A 17,601-nucleotide genomic window follows, 5' to 3' on the forward strand; every position below is an offset into this window, starting at 1 on the left:
CAATAACTTCTTTTGCTGTCCCGGTTGTCCAGGGCGTTCCGGTTCGTCGAGAGGGATTGATCTCGACTTCGGGAAGCGAAGTTTCGCTTAGCCCAGTTGGTCTGGGAGCCCCCCCACGCCCAGGGAGAATGTCAGGTACGCCGACGGCGTTGCAGGAAGCAGCGGGGATATTATCCACTCCGCTTGCGCTGCCGGGTTTACCCTTGACCCCGGAGGCAGTTTCAGTCTCGCTGGATCTATCACAACAATTGCCAGCGATGGGGGGACTAGGAGCTCATGGTGGTTCAGGGAATGGAACAATTCAATCTGATTTGGACTCTTCTGTTTCATCGACGTTTCCTGCTTCCCTCCTGACCCCATTGAAGAAACCATTGGTGATTGACTTGGAAGCACTCTGGGAGGCTATTGAAAGCCTTCATAAGGTATACTCCTATTCTGTTACAGCTATGCAAACTTCTTCATTACAATTGAAAGAGATTGAGGGGAAAATTCAACATCAAGACCAGAGACTAGACAAATATGAGAAACAGGTCTGATTTACAAAAAATCTCTAATCTTCAAGTTAAAGACAAAGCAATGTTGTCTAGGAAGATTGAAAATCTGGAAAATGCCAACAGGAATTTAAATTTAAGACTAATTAATTTTCCAGTTACCAGACTACAATCACCCAAGGAACTTTTTCATCAATTCTTAACTTCAGTCTTAAAATATCCTGAGACTTCAGTGCCTCCCTTACAGAAATTATATTATTTAAATACTCCTAAACAAATGACTCAGGACATAGAAAATCAACAGACTGAATTAGATATTACAAATATTTTGGAGTCCTCATGTTCTGAAATCTCTGAAAGGGCTACTTTACTTGTGACCTTTGTTTTTTTACAAGACAAAGAAGCAGTTCTTCGTCTATTCTTCAGGACTGAGAATGTTGAATTTTATGGTTCTAGAATAGCTATATTTCCAGTTGTTTCTAAATGGACGCAGTTACGTCTGAAAAAATTTCTAATGTTACGTCAATCTGTATTGGGGTTAGGAGCTACCTTTCAGCTGCGCTTTCCATGTAAATGTTGTATTATTTATCAAGCAAATAGATATGTTTTTTATGAACCGATCAATTAGAATTTTTCTTGGAGGGTAAAGCGGCTTCTGTATCCCCTCAAATGTCCACTGAAGTCACCAACCAGACCGTATAGTTAGTATTACAATCGTTGTGTTCTGTACTTATTATATGTATAATTTTGCTTATGTTATAATCAGCTATCCCTGATTTCTGTTTGATTCTCTCTTCTATAGTTGTGGACTGTTATCATGGTAATATATAAGCAATACTTAATATTTTATTTCCTATTAGGTATTATGTTTCTTTATCAAAGAATTTCTTTTGATGTAAAATAAAGCTGAATAAATAAAATAAAAAAAAACAAACAAAAACATTTTGGCGTGGGGTTTTTTCAGTTCACAGTGTAGAAAGTAATTAGAGTAAATTTTAATGATTTTTGGTTCCCGATGATGCCCAACTGTATAATGATAAATACACTATGGTTACAATTCTGAGATAGTAACCGTTTAAATTGATGTAAAGCAGCACACTTAATTTTGTTAATATAAGTTACCACTATCTAGCCAAAGTAGACTTAAATGTACTAAAGCAAAGTACTGTAATAATTTGCAGTTAGTTCATGGTATTTGCCAAAATAACTGAATGCTAACTGTTTTGCTTCTTGGTTAATTGCTGGAAGCATCCAATAAAGGGCCCTTTTTACAAAGTTGCAGTAGCAATGCTACCGCAGTGAATGCACCAAAGCCCATCCAATTCCTATGGCTTTGTACAAGGGGTTCTATAAAAATGAACCTGTTAGTTATGGTACATAAGAACATAAGAATAGCCTTACCGGGTCAGACCAATGGTCCATCAAGCCCAGTAGCCCGTTCTCACGGTGGCCAATCCAGGTCACTAGTACCTGGTCAAAACCAAAGGAGTAGCAATATTCCACGCTACCGATCCAGGGCTTCCCTGTGTCTTTCTCAATAACAGACTATGGACTTTTCATCCGGGAACTTGTAAAACCAGCTACATCCTCTGGCAATGCGTTCCAGAGCTTAACTATTCTCTGAGTGAAAAAATATTTTCCTACAAAAAGTATTTCATTGTAACTTCATCGAGTGTCCTCTAGTCTTTGTAATTTTTGACGGAGTGAAAAATCGACCATTTTAAGCCTATTCTAAAAAGAAAAGCAAGCACCTATTTTTCTTTAAAGAATAATAGAAATGACCAAAAAGGCAGTGTCACTTACACCAGCTCTAAGGCATACATAAATGGTCAGATCTAGATATTAGCATATATGCATATCCATGATAGAATTCTATAATTTCTACATGTAGGTGTACACTCTGCGTGCACCCACTAACAAAGAATACAAAACCAGGCAGCTCCTTATAGAATTACCCCCATGTAGAGAATTTCCTGCATTTAGGTGATAACTGTTACATTAGTTGTCACATTACCACTAACAGTCCTTTTTATCAAGCTGAATATAAACCACTTAGGCTATAACTTGCCTATAAATAAATGTAGGTGTGCACTCTTATGCCATGTCAGTAGCAGGCATAAGTTGGTGTATCTAGTAGGCCAAACAACACATGTAGTTTATAATATTATAGAAACTACGTGTCTTTCTGGAAGACGTGCACATGGTCTGCCAATACTCTGCTCACATGTATGACCCCCCTTGTAGTAAGGCACTACAAACGTCGGAGCACTTACCTCGCTGGCCTGCACTAAAAATCTCTAGCCCAGCTTGATAAAAGGGGGGATTAGGGGGTAAATCAATAAGAACATACCTAGCTTTAAGTGGAACCTATAGGGAGGCATACTACTCATTTACCCCCTTTTACAAAACTGTAATGCGGTTTTTAGCATCGACCACAGCAGTAACAACTCCGACGCTCATAAAGCACTAGAGCAAAATGGTACAATTTCATGTGGAAACTCAACAACTAGCTTTTTGTGTAATATATTATTTACCTATCTGGAATTTCTAGGAAATTATGCAAAAATTATACAAATTACTAAAATATGTTTAAATCAGTGTCTCTTAAACTTTTTAGCTCTGCCACACTAAATGGAGCAAATGTTTTTCACGGCACATTATAACTGAAATTATAAGAGTGCAAAACCAACAAAAAATTTAATTTGAGAGTTAATTATTTAAAGTTCTTTAAGCTATGTGTGGGTAATTGTAAGAACGGTAAAACTGAAGTAGATAGAATAGAATTGCTAATCAATACGATGGATGTGCGTGTTTTTGAGTGCAAATTAACTCAAAATGCGGCTCAACAAGCAAACATGCATTTCATCATCCACCATCTGCAGTCGTTCAAATTTTTTTCTATTTAATTTCTGACAGAGATGAAAATCCAAGTCTGTAAAGATTAGAAGATCCAAATGGTAACAAAGCCCCGATTGCTTTGTTGCTCAAGTGAGAATAAGTACTGCTTAAAAAAATAAAAATAAAATTACTTGCTGTTAGTTTTCAAGGACCAATCAGGACAAAGAATGCTTGTCTGGCGGTTGCATCATTTACACAATCAGACACTCACAACATTGACAGACTCTTGCATACATAGAAACATAAAAACATGATGGCAGATAAAGGCCAAATGGCCCATCCGCAGTAACCCTTATCTCTTTCTCTCTCCGAGATCCAACATGCCTATCACAGGCCCTTTTGAATTCAGACACAGTCTCTGACTCCACCACCTCTTCTGGGAGACTGTTCCATGCATCTACCACCCTTTCTGTAAAAAAATAATTTCTTAAGATTACTCCGGAGCCTATCACTTCAGCTTCATCTTATGTCCTCTCATTGCTGAGTTTCCGTTCAAATGAAAGAGACTCGACTCATGCGCATTTATATTACATACGTATTTAAACGTCTCTATCATATCTCCCCTCTCCCACCTTTCCTCCAAAGTATACAGATTGAGATCTTTAAGTCTGTCCCCATACGCCTTATGAAGAAGACCACATATCATTTTAGTAGCCTTCCTCTGGACCAACTCCATCCTTTTTATATCTTTTTGAAGGTGCGGCCTCCAGAATTGTATACAATATTCTAAATGAGGTCTCATCAAATTCTTATGCAGGGGCATCAATTCCTCCTTTTTCCTACTGACCATACCTCTCCCTGTGTAACCTAGCATCCTTCTAGCTTTCTCCGTCACCTTTTTAACCTGTTTGGCCACCTTAAGATCATCACATACAATCACACCTAAGTCCCGTTCTTCCGTCGTGCACATATTGTAAGTTCTTCACCCCCTAAACTGTACCATTCTCTTGGGTTTTTGCAGCCCAAATGCATTATGTTGCATTTCTTAACATTAAATTTTAGCTGCCAAATTTCAGACCATTCTTCAAGCTTCGCAAGGTCTTTCTTCATATTATTCACACCATTCAGTGTGTCTACTCTATTGCAGATTTTGGTATCACCCGCAAAGAGGCAAATCTTACCCGACAACCCTTCAGCAATATCGTTTATAAAAATGTTAAAAAGAACAGGCCCATGAACAGAACCTTGAGGCACACCACTGGTAACATCCTTTTCCTCAGAACGATCTCCATTGACCACTACCCTCTGATGCCTTCCACTCAACCAGTTCTTGACCCAGCCTGTCACTTTGGTACCCATCCCGAGGGCACTCAGTTTATTTATTAGACGTCTGTGTGGAACACTGTCAAAGGCTTTGCTAAAATCTAAATACACCACATCTAGTGCACATCCTGTCTGAAGGGACGTGTCCAGAGGGGCATGCACCTTCGGAGCATCGAGCATGGAACTCTGCTCCTTCTGTCTTGATGGGGAAAAGAAAAGGAGGGATTAAAGGACAAATTGGACCAAATGAGGTCAGGGATCCAATGGACAAACATCTGATTCCGGTAGGTGAGTCACCACCGGTAAGTCCTCTTAACCTCCTGGAAACTCAACCATTGAATGATAGAAGTGGACTTTTTAGCCTAAATCATGTTGACACTGTTAATAGTTTACAGAAAGTTCAAATTGGTGAGGATATAGTCCAGTCTTGTCAGGTCATAGAATCTCAATTTTCTCCAATCCCCTCTCCAATTGCTGTTCTAAACATTTGAAGATCCATTGAATGAAACTAGGGAGATTATTAGCACTTAAGGCCAATTGGTACCTAAATTAACAATTATCCCCCCCCCCCTTTTAGTAAGCTGCAGTATGTTTATGTTTCTTAAAAACTTTATATAACGCTTAACAGCAAAAAAAGGATCCAAGCGGTTTCTACTGCAGCCTGGAACGCTAAATGCTTCAATATGCATAGAATTCGAGTGTCAGAGCATCTAGCACTCCAGACCGCGGTAGAAACCTCTACCGCGGCTTAGTAAAAGAAGACCTAGGTTAGTAGAACGTGTGTGCCCAAATCTGCGCACCAGTTAGAAACGCATGCATGCAATTTTAACTGCAAGACGTGGTCCCTCCCCATTCTGCATTAGCTGTTAAAGCAGAAAATAATTCTCATTAAAGGAGCCATTTTAACTGTTAGTGCAAGTTCTCTGCTATGTTAACAGCAGCACAGCTTAATAAATAAGCCCCTTTATCTTTTAAGATTTATTAAACAGGCTGGTTTTCTGGATAACCATATCCATAATTGTACTCACATCTGTAGTGCTTTCATATATAACCATACCTGTGTTCCACTCATGCCCGCATGTGGCCCAAGGGAGGTCTGCAGAAAAGCAATTCAAAAAGTAGAAAATAGCCCATGATAGGATGATGATGTAATAGACATTCAAATGTGCCTCAATGACCTGCGTAGCATATCCAATGCCTGCAAATAAGAACATCAGTCTGGAATTAATAATCCGCTTTCACAAAGATTTTTCCTTTCCTTTTTCCACTTATTTATATGGATTTAGCTCACACTTTTTTCAGTAGTAGCTGAAAGGGCTCCTTTTACTAAGCTGTGATAGCGGTTTTACCGCGCACAGAATTGCCCCGCGCGCTAGACACTAACACCAGCATTGAGCTGGCATTAGTTCTAGCTGCGTAGCACGGGTTTAGTGCACGCTAAAATTCTGTGCTTGCTAAAAACTCTATCGCAGCTTAGTAAAAGGAGTCCTATGTAGTCATAACCCCAGAGGGTTTACAAATCTATTGTTTTGAATCTGAAACAATTAACCTAATTGCCCAAGATCACAAGAAGCAGCATTGGAATTTGAGCCTAAATTCCCTTGTTGTCAGCTTGGTGCTCTATCTCTAAGCTCTCCCTATATAAACAGTGAAAGCATTTTGCTTGGTATTCCTCCAGTGATAAAAGTATGCAAATAGCAAAGCTTTCAGATTTTCTGAGGGTAATTTTAACTATTTTGCTGTATTTTTCATAAATATTTTATTGAAATTTTGAAGATAAAAACAAATCACCACAAACAATCAATACAATATTAGAAAAAAAAAAAAAAAAAAGTTACAGGGTGCCGTAACATATAATCCAAACAAAATATAATATAACAACACTTAATTCTTGAAGTAAGCAATCCCATACTTTCCTAAATTTCTTCAAATTACCACATTTAATTGCATAAATTTCTTTCATATTTTCTGTACATACATAACATATTCCACCACATATTATATTCCAATTTAGAAAAATCCTTCCAATTATTTAAAATTGTTTTGTTATCATTATTAAGGGCTCCTTTTATCAAGCCGCGCTAGCGGGGTTTCATCAAAAACTACCAAAAACTACCGTCTGCTCAAGAGGAGGCGATAGCAGCTAGCGCGGCCGGCCGTCTCCTTTGTGTTTCATAATGCACATCAGGAAATACAATCAAATTATATTGTTTCCTTTTATTTTTTTAGATAATCATTAAGTATCAAATCTCTACCAAAAGTCCATCACTAATGTTGCAGAAGATATTTCAGAGTTAGCCAACAAAGCTTCAATCAGATCCAAAAAGTCTACAGTGATGTCCCCCTTTGTTCTCAATACCCCATGCCAATTCATAGGAAAATAATACATTTACATAAAGTTTACATAAGAACATAAGAATAGTCTTACAAGGTCAGATCAATGGTCCATCTAGACCAGTATCCCGTCTTCACATTGGCCAATCCAGGTCACTATGGACTTTTCCACCAGGAACTTGTTCAAACCTTCTTTAAAACCAGCTACGTTAACCACTCTTACCACATCTTCTGGCAATGCATTTCAGAGCTTAACTATATTTGTTGTGAATGAAAAAAAATATTTCCTCCTACTGGTTTTAAAAGTATCTCCCTATAACTTCATCAAGTGTCCCCCTAGTCTTTGTAATTTTTGATGGAGAAAAAAAAAAAAAATCAATCCACTTGTACCCATTCTACACCACTCAGGATTTTGTAGACTTCAATCATATCTCCCCTCAGCCATTTTTTCCAAGCTCTTCAAACGAGAGGATTTCCTTCCCCTTTATCATCTTGGTTGCTCTTCTTTGAACCTTTTCTAGTCCTGTTATATCTTTTTTGTGATAAGGAGATAAGTTATGGTAATCAAACAGAAAAAAAGAGGACATGTTTAAATGACCATTTTTCTCAATAGAGGAGAGTAAATAGTTGAGTGCCGCAGAAATCTGTTCTGGAATCAGTACTATTTAATTTATTTATAAATAATTTGGAAATTGGAATGAAGAATAAGGTGATTCAATTTGCAGATGCCACTAAACTGTTCAAAGTTGTTAAAATGCATGCAGACTGTAAAAATTTGCAGTCAGATCTTAGGAAATTGGAAGAATGAGCATCCTAATGGCAGATAAAATTTAATGTGGACAAATGCTTTAAAGGAGCTTTATCAGCCGAAAGCCTGAAGTCATACTGCCGTTATACAGATCCATGATGAGACCTCACCTGGAGTACTGTGTCCAGTTTTAGAGGCCACATTATCAAAAGGATGTGAAGAGAATGGAGTCGATCCAGAGAATGGCCACTAGGATGGTCTCAGGACTTAAAGATCTCCCATATGAAGAACATCTGAGCAGACTGCGCTTATATTCTCTCGAGGAGCACAGAGATAGGGGGGACATGATAGAAACATTCAAATACATGACGGGCCACATTGAAGTGGAGGAAGAAATCTTTTTTCTTAAGGGTCCCACGGTGACAAGAGGGCACCCGCTAAAACTTAAGGGGGGAAGATTTCATGGTGACACCAGGAAATACTTCTTCACCGAAAGGATGATTGATCGATGGAATGGTCTTCCACGCCAGGTGGTCGAGGCCAGTAGCATGCTCGACTTCAAGAGTCGATGGGACAAACAGGTGGGAGTACTACAGAGTTATGCTCAAACGATAGATACTCCAGGGAAGAAGGGTTCTTGAGTAGGTAGACTAGTTGAGAGGGAGGGTTCTTGAGTGGACAGACTTGTTGGGCCGCCGGCCCTTTTCTGCCATCATACTCTATGTTTCTAATGCAAAGTGATGCACATTGGAAAGAATAAGCCAAATCATAGTCACTAGATGCTAGATCTGGGTGTTACTTTAGACAATATGCTACCCAATGTGGGGATTATTAGAAAAGGGACAAGACTAAGAATGTTATAATCTAAGAATGCTAATAATCTGTTATTAGCACTACAGCCCTGATATGAAGTTGATTTTATGTTTATTTTATTGTTTGTACAATAAGTTATAGTCTTAGATTTATAGTTGTAGCAGTAGATTTTTTTTTGTTCAAATCTGTTTATTGGAATTATAGGTCAGTGAGCAACAATACAGACAATACTTATACATACATATTAGCTATGCTGTATTTACTCATTGCTGATACAGAGTTAAACATGTATGTATAAGTAGATTTTTTAAAATTATGAATGCAACTTTGTAACTCACACAGAACTACAGGATGTAGTGAGTAAGAAATTTTTAAATAAAAAAATTAAAATAATGCCTCTATCGCTTCACAGAGCAACCTCACCTTGAGAATTGCATTTTATTCTGGTTGCCTTGTCTCAATAAATATTGGTTTATTCTTCCCAATATGCATCACTTTGCATTTGTCCACATTAAATTTAATCTGCCTTTTGGCTGCCCAGTCTTCCAACTTCATAAGGTCTGCCTGCAAATTTTCATAATCTATTTCATGATAAGGATCACCCAACACAATCAATTTAAAACTGTTCACTGAGTAGCTCAAAAAGTGCTTGGTAGAAAGACCACAACTGGGGTCACACCCCTAAATGTACCTCTCTTGGTCAATCACAGCACTTAGTAAGCTCCAATTTCTATTGGCATTAGTCCATCAATATTGAATCTGTGTATATGTAATTTATCTTGTACTTAACTTGAAATAGTTCCAAATCAAGATTCCGGGTTCTGACGCGTTTCGCCAGACCGGCTTCCTCAGAGAACCCACTCCAAATTCATCTTAAGCCAACCAGGTGGTCCGATATTTCTTCTACAAGACAAAACAATATAAACTCTGTTGGGAAATAAATACTCAATACACACACAGCAGTTCTCAGCGCTACTGGAGGGTACCTCACATTCTTTGCATCGCACTTCCTCTTTCTATTCAATAGCAATGTACTATCCGTGTTTATCCCCGCACTCACTAGATGTGATGTCATGCTTCAGTGTAGAAACACCCACCACTTGACCTCACGATTTAGGCCAAGTGGGGGACACCGCCTACCAGAAGTAAATCTAGGACTGTTCTCTTTTCCACAGGTATGCTGGTAAACTCCGCCCCCCTACCATGCAATAGTGGAGCTTCCAGCAGAATAAATTTCAAATCATCAATGGAATGTGACTTATCAAGCCAATGAGCTGTCAAAGGGGCAACGTATTTTACTTAAATGTTCAATGATCCCGACTCAGATTGATCTTGTATGTCCTACGTAAAATAACTGCAATGGGCACATTATTAGGAATACTACTCCTACCAATTCACAGTTGGTATTAGATCTCAATGTGTGCACTCGTTTCAGACGTGAATGGGTAACACAGCTACTATAGCATGATCACACACACTATAGTGGCCACAGCAATCATGTCCCCTTATATCATGCATTCTTTGCAAGATACCAGTAGGAAAATATGAATGAGTCACTAATTCCTACAAATTTTTCCCCTTTGAGAAGGCAAATTGCGGTGGCTGTTCAAACACCTCATGGATCTGCAAAATGTGCCAATGCTGTTTGATGATTTTTTTAAAAATCTGAAACGCCCTATAGGAATAGGGCAATACACACACCAAGCTAGACTCATTAGACATGTCACTGTTTTGTAATAGATGCTCTCTCTGTGTATATAAGGCTCTCTTACATGCTTTTTTAATAACCCCCCTGGGATATCCCCATTCAGTAAACCTTTGCAACATGTAGCACTGAGAACTGTTGTGTGAGTATTGAGTATTTTATTTCCCAACAGAATTTATATTGCTTTGTCTTGTAAAAGAAATATCAGACCACCTGGTTGGCTTAAGATGAATTTGGAGTGGGTTATCTGAGGAACCGGTCTGGCGAAACACGTCAGAATCCGGAATCCTGATTTGGAACTATTTCAAGTTAAGTACATGATAAATTACATATACACAGCGCCTAAAAACACACCTGTTCCTGAAATACCTAAACAACTGACCTGCTCTTCTCTCTCTCCTCAATAACGGTCCTCCCGACCTCTTACCCTTTTCCTCTTTCCCCTCTTAAGTCCGCATAGAACTCTTGGTTCTGTGATATATACAAATTGTTATTATCATATCGTAATTTTCGCTGTACTTTTTGAATTGCATGGCCTTCTCCTAACAGGCCCACTTGGAAATTTCTTCCAATCTGTATACCTTATACTCTCGCTCAGCAAATTGTATATCTATAATTCTACTTCCTAAATATTTCTGCACTCTGTATTTCCTCTGACTATCTGTATATTGTAACTCGCTGAATGTCCAGCTCTCTTGATTGTAAACCGCCTAGAAGTCGTAAGATTGTGGCGGTATAAAAGAATAAAGTTATTATTATTCAATATTATGCATTTCTTATGATTTATTATCTGATGTATTTCCATTTTAAATATTCTTCGCTGTATGATCAGTTTTTATTTATTGTGAACCGTCTAGAACCATTCCTGGTTAGGCAGTATATAAAAAATAAAATTATTATTATTATTATTTAATGCCAATAGAAATTAGAGCTTACTAAGTTGTGTGATTGACCAAGAGAGGCACATTTAGGGGCATGACCCAGGCTGTGGTCTTTCTACCTTACAGGTTCTGAACACTTTTTCAGCTACTCAGTGAACAGAATTAAATTGATTGTGTTGGGTGATCCTTTTCATGACAGACTGTTTTGCAACTTTGGATTCACCTTAAGTGTGATAAGCTTTTCCCAGTTTATAATTTTTGCAAATTTTCACAGTCTACATGTGTTTTAACAACTTTGAAGAGTTTAGTATCATGTGCAAATTTAATCACCTCGCGTTCCAATTTCCAGATCATTTATAAATAAGTTAAACAGCACCAGTCCCAGAAAAGATCCCTGCGGCACTCTACTATTTACCCTCCTCCATTGAGTAAAATGGCTGTTTTCTGTGGTATAGCTGGTAATTACTCTGGGGAAAATTGAAGAATCTCAGAAGAATATATGTCAAACACCATCTCCTTAGGTGCATTTTTAGGCATCTGGAGAAAATTTATAAAATCTCAAGTTAACACTTTGGATAGTTTTTTCAACAGCTTCCAGTTACAATCTAAAGCAGAGATATATTTAATTAAAGTTTTTTGAAGAACTTTACACAGATATAAAATCTTCTAGACTCTTAAGATTTCAATTTATTGTTGAGATATTTTCTGTTCTAAATATTTAACTTAAGAGGTTAAATTCACCACAGAGACGCTTTCAGTCTATAAACACCTTAGACACATTCCAATGCAGAATGAAGATTACGGTACTTCCCTTCCCTATTGTGTTTTCCCTTTATTGTTTATTATTATTTTTTTTTTTATTAAACATTGTATTTTGTCCCTACATAGCTTATGTCTAACCTTCTTTCATTTTGTCTGTTGATCAGTTTGTAATTTCCCCCATGAATTTTGGATTTTTATATTTTCATGTAAGCCGTTTTGACTTTGATAAAGCAGGTCATCTCTGTTGGAGAAGGTGCAAAGGCGAGCCACAAAACTAGTCAAAGGAATGAAAAATTTGAGCTATTAAGAACGCCTCAGGAAACTAGGACTGTTCACATTCGAGAGGAGAAGACTGAGAGGCGATTTGATAGAGACTTTTAAAATATTAAAAGGATTTGATAAAATAGACCAAGAAGCAGCATTACTAACATTTTCAGATGTGACACGGACAAGAGGTCACAGCCTGAAACTGGGTGGCAGCAGGTTCAGGACGAATGCCAGGAAGTTCTGTTTCTCACAACGAGTGGTGGGCGCTTGGAATTCTCTTCCTGAGGATGTTGTGGCGGAGACTACTCTTCGGGGTTTCAAGCACAAGTTGGATATACACCTTCTTGCAAATCATATTGAGGGATACGGTAATTTCAGGTTTTCATAATAGAGAACCTAAATGGGCCGCCACGTGAGCGGATCACCGGACTTGATGGACCTCGGTCTGATCCGGTGAAGGCATTTCTTATGTTCTTAAACTTAGAAGTATAACTCTTGTTAAATCAGATCATGCAAACCAAATAGATTCAAGATAAAACTGATGGCTTACTCATGATAGTTGAAATTAATAATATGAAAGTACTATCATCAGATTCTTGCTCCTCGACTCTTCCTTGAGAAACCTGGGAAACCTTCAGTGTGTTGCCATTCTTATTTAGACAGAAAATTGTTCTATGGGGCAGATCTGCATTCCTATCATCTTCATTACATGCAAATCTTTTTCATGCATATTCATTAGGGCTATCCTGAAAACTCGACTGGCTAGTAGTCCTCCAGCACAGGGTTTGTATATATCTAGGGTATATATTGAGGTCTTCAAGTCTCTTCTCATGTGTTTTGATGCAAAGCTCTGCATAGTGGGTCACATGAAAATCAGGTTCAACAGGTTGGAATTTTGGCACTGCCCGTCAGCCCCTGCACTTCACCATTGCTGGGGGGGGGGGGGGAGGGGGTGAAATCAAGCAGTAAGAGATGCTGATCCATATACCTAGCAAGTGGCCACCATCTTTAATGGCCCTGTTTTGTTTTTATTTGCATCAGCATTGCCATTTAACCATCACGCCTGCCCCTCATAACAAAATGGTAGACATGCACATCTAAATGTCCAGCACTTACCCCCAAATTCTATAAAGTCCATCTAATTTTAGGCACCTACATTGGCACAGTGGTTAGAGCTACAGCCTTAGCACCCTGAGGTTGTGAGTTCAAATCCCATGCTGCTCCTTGTGACCCCAGGTACATTAGAGAGAATGTGAGCCCACCAGGGCAGATAGGGAAAAATGATCGAGTACCTCAATGTACACCACTTAGGTTATACATGGTATATAAATACTAAAAATATATAATGTAGGTTATAACTAGTGCCTATAATTGACAATTAACATACCTCATAATTTGCATTAATTGGAGGTAATTGAAAGTTATAATTTAATGGTATTTTCTGATGTTGTGGGACAAGATCCTGGCTAGGCCTAGTTGCCCCTCTGAATCCCAGTCCCAGAGTTTGAATAAAGGTAGTGGAACACAGCTTTCAGTGCCTCCCAAAGATTGCACACTGAGATTCCCTGGTTGAATAAGGCAAAACATTTGAATGGTAAACAAACTCCAAACACAATTGCAGAAATGGCATGAGCAAGAAAGAAAAAAGCTTCTATGAATTCAATTCATTCTTATTAGGAAACAAACAAGTTCCAACTTAGCACAAGCCGTGCTTTAGACTCAGTCCAGTCCACAAACGTCCAAAACTTTTCCTTCTGGCCTCACTCTTGGGCCTATCACAACAGTGCAATAGTCAAACACTTCTCCTTTGAAAAAACTCTCCCTGGCTCTGGCTGTGGCCTTGTTGGGTAGAGCCGAATCCCCAACAGGCTGGAAAGAGATAGGCCTGGACACCACAGGTGTTGCCGCCCTCCCAAAAGACTGGCTCAGGTTTTACTTCTTCACCCCCAAGCACAACTCAGGGCAGCGCACAAGCTGCTCCAAAAATAAAACACAAAACTCAGCTTCTGATTTCTACAGTTCCTGGGGTGGCTAGAACCCCGCAATGTCCTCAGCATAATACTCTGGCAGGCTTTAAAACAAAAGGTCAGAATGCAAAACTCCAGTGATGAAAAACTGCTTGGCTTAACAGCCTACTCACAGTCCATCTGCTGTTCTCCCCAATCAGGCAAAACATAGTCCTCTTGGCACTCCATATCATAGTCCTCAGGCTGGGCTTCTGAGATTGGTTTGGCATGGCTGTCTTCCAGTTCCTCCATCTTCCAGTCCTCAGAGAAACTGCCTTGTGCTGGCCCTGGTTCAGCTGGAAGGACTGGCTTCCTTCCCAGCTTACGTTCAGCTGCTTGTTCCAGCTATTTTGCTCCTTTCTCTGACGAGGAAAGCTCAGTAAATGGGAACCTCGGCATCCAGCCACACCCCCTCCTAGCAGGGATAGACAAACTCTTAAAGGGCCCTGCATTCTCAATGTCAGCCTGAGCTCTGGACACTCTTAAAGGGACAGGCTCCTTTTTTAAGTTGTGCACAGGATTTCTACACTGTTCAGGATGTTTCCTATATCTGGTAACAGGGTTTTTAATGGGGCTTACAGGGACTTTCAATCTGTTTCTGGTAGGAGTAGCCAGATTCCTGTCAAAATGTGTACTTAGTCCAAAGCACATAATTTAAAGTGGGCACGGTTAGGGTAGATCATGGCCATTTGAGTAATGCGCTTGGTTTTGACTTAGGTGCCACTGTATGCCAAACTTAGGCACAGGCATTTAGGTCAAGAAATTCCTGGCATAAATTCAGTACACCTAAAGTTGAGACGCCTAGTGATGCCTAACGCCTAGTAATGCCTAGTGATGCCACTTAGACAGTGTTAAGCATGATTCTATATTATTTATGAAAACAGAGAATAGTGAAGTTTATGGAATGCAGTGAATTACAGGACCTGAGGCAACATGGATTCACTAGAGGAAGGTCTTATCAGACAAATCTGATCAATTTCTTTGACTGGGCGACCAGAGAATTGGATACTGCACTAGATGTGGTGTAGTTAGAATTTAGCAAAGCCTTTGACAGTGTTCTACACAGGTATCTAAAAAATAAACTGAGTGTCCTCGGAATGGGTGATGAACCAGGTCAGAAATTAGTTGCGTGGAAAGCAACATACAAGGTGCTACCCAAAAGTTCAGGGAATTCAATTGTAAAAAAAAAAATTGCATACCGAAACTCTTACTTTCCTCACCGTCTCCTTCGAAGTAATCCCCTTGAGAATGTATACAGCAATCACAGCGTTTTTCCCATGAGTCCATGCATCTATGGAAGTCATCTTGGGTAAGTATCTTGAGGACCTCCTGCAATTCATCCTGGATCTTTTCAATCGTGTTAAAACGGTGCCTTTTGAGTCATAATTTCATTTTGGGGAATAGGAAAAATTCACAGGGGGCAAAGTCAGGCGAATAGGGCGTACTATATCCAGTTTGTGTGCGCTGTTCACATTCCCCAAACTTTTGGGTAACACCTTATAGGGGAGTGGTCAATGGAGATCACTCTAAGGAAAGAAATGTTACCAGTACGGTGTGCCTCAAGGTTCAGTTCTTGGGCCTGTTCTTTTTATTATGTGATATTGCTGAAGGGATGTCTGGTAAGATTTGCCTCTTAGCAGATGATACCAAAATCTGCAACAGAGTAGACACCCCTGATGGTGTGGATAACACGAGGAAGGACCTAGTGAAGCTTGAGGAATAGTCTGCAATTTAGCAGGTAAGATTTAATGTTAAGAAATGCAAGGTCATGCATTTGAGCTACATAAACCCCAAGAAATAGTACAGTTTAGGGGGTGAGGAACTTTTGTGCATGAAAGAAGAGCAGGACGTGGCTGTGATAATATGTGATGATCTTAAAGTGGCCAAAGGAAATGGCAAAAGCTAGAAGGATGCTTGGGTGCCTAGGGAGAGGAATGGCCAGTAGGAAAAAGGAGGTATTGATGCCTCTGTATAAGACATTGGTAAGACCTCATTTAGAATATTGTGTACAATTTGGAGACTATCCTGCTTATATCTTTTTGAAACTGCGGAGTCGGTCCAGAGGAAAGCAACTAAAATGGTTGAAGGTCTGCTTCATAAGGCATAAAGGGACAGACTTAAAGATCTCAATATGTATGCTTTGGAGGAAAGGTAGGAGAAGGGAGATATTTAAATACAGTAAAATCTTGGATTGCAAGTAACTTGGTTTGCAAGTGTTTTGCAAGACAAGCAAAACATTTTATTAAATTTTAACTTGATATACAACCAATGTCTTGCAATACAAGTACATAAAGTATACACACAACAACTGAGCCGATGGTTCTTCTCTCTCTGATGCTGCAAGAATGTAGTGACTGTTCTAAACGAGCAAAGTCTTGCAATATGAGTACATACAGTATACACGCGTCACGTCATCACAACTGAGCCAATGGTTCTATCTCTGACCCTGCAAGTGTAGTGACTTATAAAACAAAGTCTTGCAATACGAGTACATACAGTATACACGTGTCATCACCATAACTGAGCCGATGGTTCGTCTCTCTCTGACGCTGCAAGAGTGTCGTGACTGTTCTAAACGAGCAAAGTCTTGCAATACGAGTACATACAGTATACACAAGTCACATCATCACAACTGAGCCAATGGGTCTTCTCTCTCTGACGCTGCAGGAGTGAAGTGACTAAACAGGCGAGGTCTTGCAATACAAGTACGTATAGTATTTTGTATTAAAGTTTTTGGGTTGTGCAATGAATCGTCTTTTTGCATTATTTCCTATGGGGAAATTCGCTTTGATATACGAGTGCTTTGGATTATAAGCATGCTTCTGGAACGAATTATGCTCGTAAACCAAGGTTTTACTGTACTTATGTGGCATAAAAGAAACTCCAGAATGAGAGGGCATAGAATGAGGTTAAGAGGTGATAGGTTCAGGAGTAATCTAAGGAAATACTTTTCTACTGAAAGATACGTGGAATAGATACGTGGAATAGGCTCCTGTAGAGGAGACAAAAACTGTGTCTAAATTCAAGAAAGTGTGGGACAGGAACTTGCAATCTCTTACGGAAAAGAGGAGACAGTGGATGCTGCAAATGGGCAGACTAGATGGGCCATTTGGCCTTTATCTGCCATCATGTCTGAATTTCAATACTGTTCTTAGGTGTCAACTACTGGAGTTGCCATCAGAGCTCACTCCAACCTATTCAAACCATCATGTCCTTTATGGGATACAGACCTTAAAGTCTGCCCAGCACCATCCTCATGTAACAAGAATTCCCGTCAAAGCCCTCCCCAGCCCATCCTACACCAAATTTCCATATATATGGGACACAGATCATGCAAGTCTGCACTGGCCTTAGTTTTTTATACCATTCATTTAGTTTTCTGTATAGAGATCTTCTGTGTTCATCCCACAATTTTTTTTTAATTCCATCACTG

General features: G+C 39.3%; 1 protein-coding gene across 11 annotated transcripts in view; it reads right to left on the reverse strand.

Moving 5' to 3' along the window:
* The window catches only part of SLC6A11 (solute carrier family 6 member 11), a 287,446-nt gene that overhangs the window by 153,067 nt on the left and 116,778 nt on the right, over positions 1 to 17,601 (reverse strand). For all 11 annotated transcript variants that reach the window (XM_033926541.1, XM_033926542.1, XM_033926538.1 and 8 more), the window contains one exon: positions 5,710 to 5,850. In XM_033926541.1, the coding sequence (XP_033782432.1) occupies positions 5,710 to 5,850 (141 nt within the window). The remainder of the gene's footprint in view (positions 1 to 5,709; positions 5,851 to 17,601) is intronic.

This window comes from Geotrypetes seraphini, chromosome 17, assembly GCF_902459505.1.
Source record: "Geotrypetes seraphini chromosome 17, aGeoSer1.1, whole genome shotgun sequence".
Taxonomy (NCBI): Eukaryota; Metazoa; Chordata; class Amphibia; order Gymnophiona; family Dermophiidae; genus Geotrypetes; species Geotrypetes seraphini.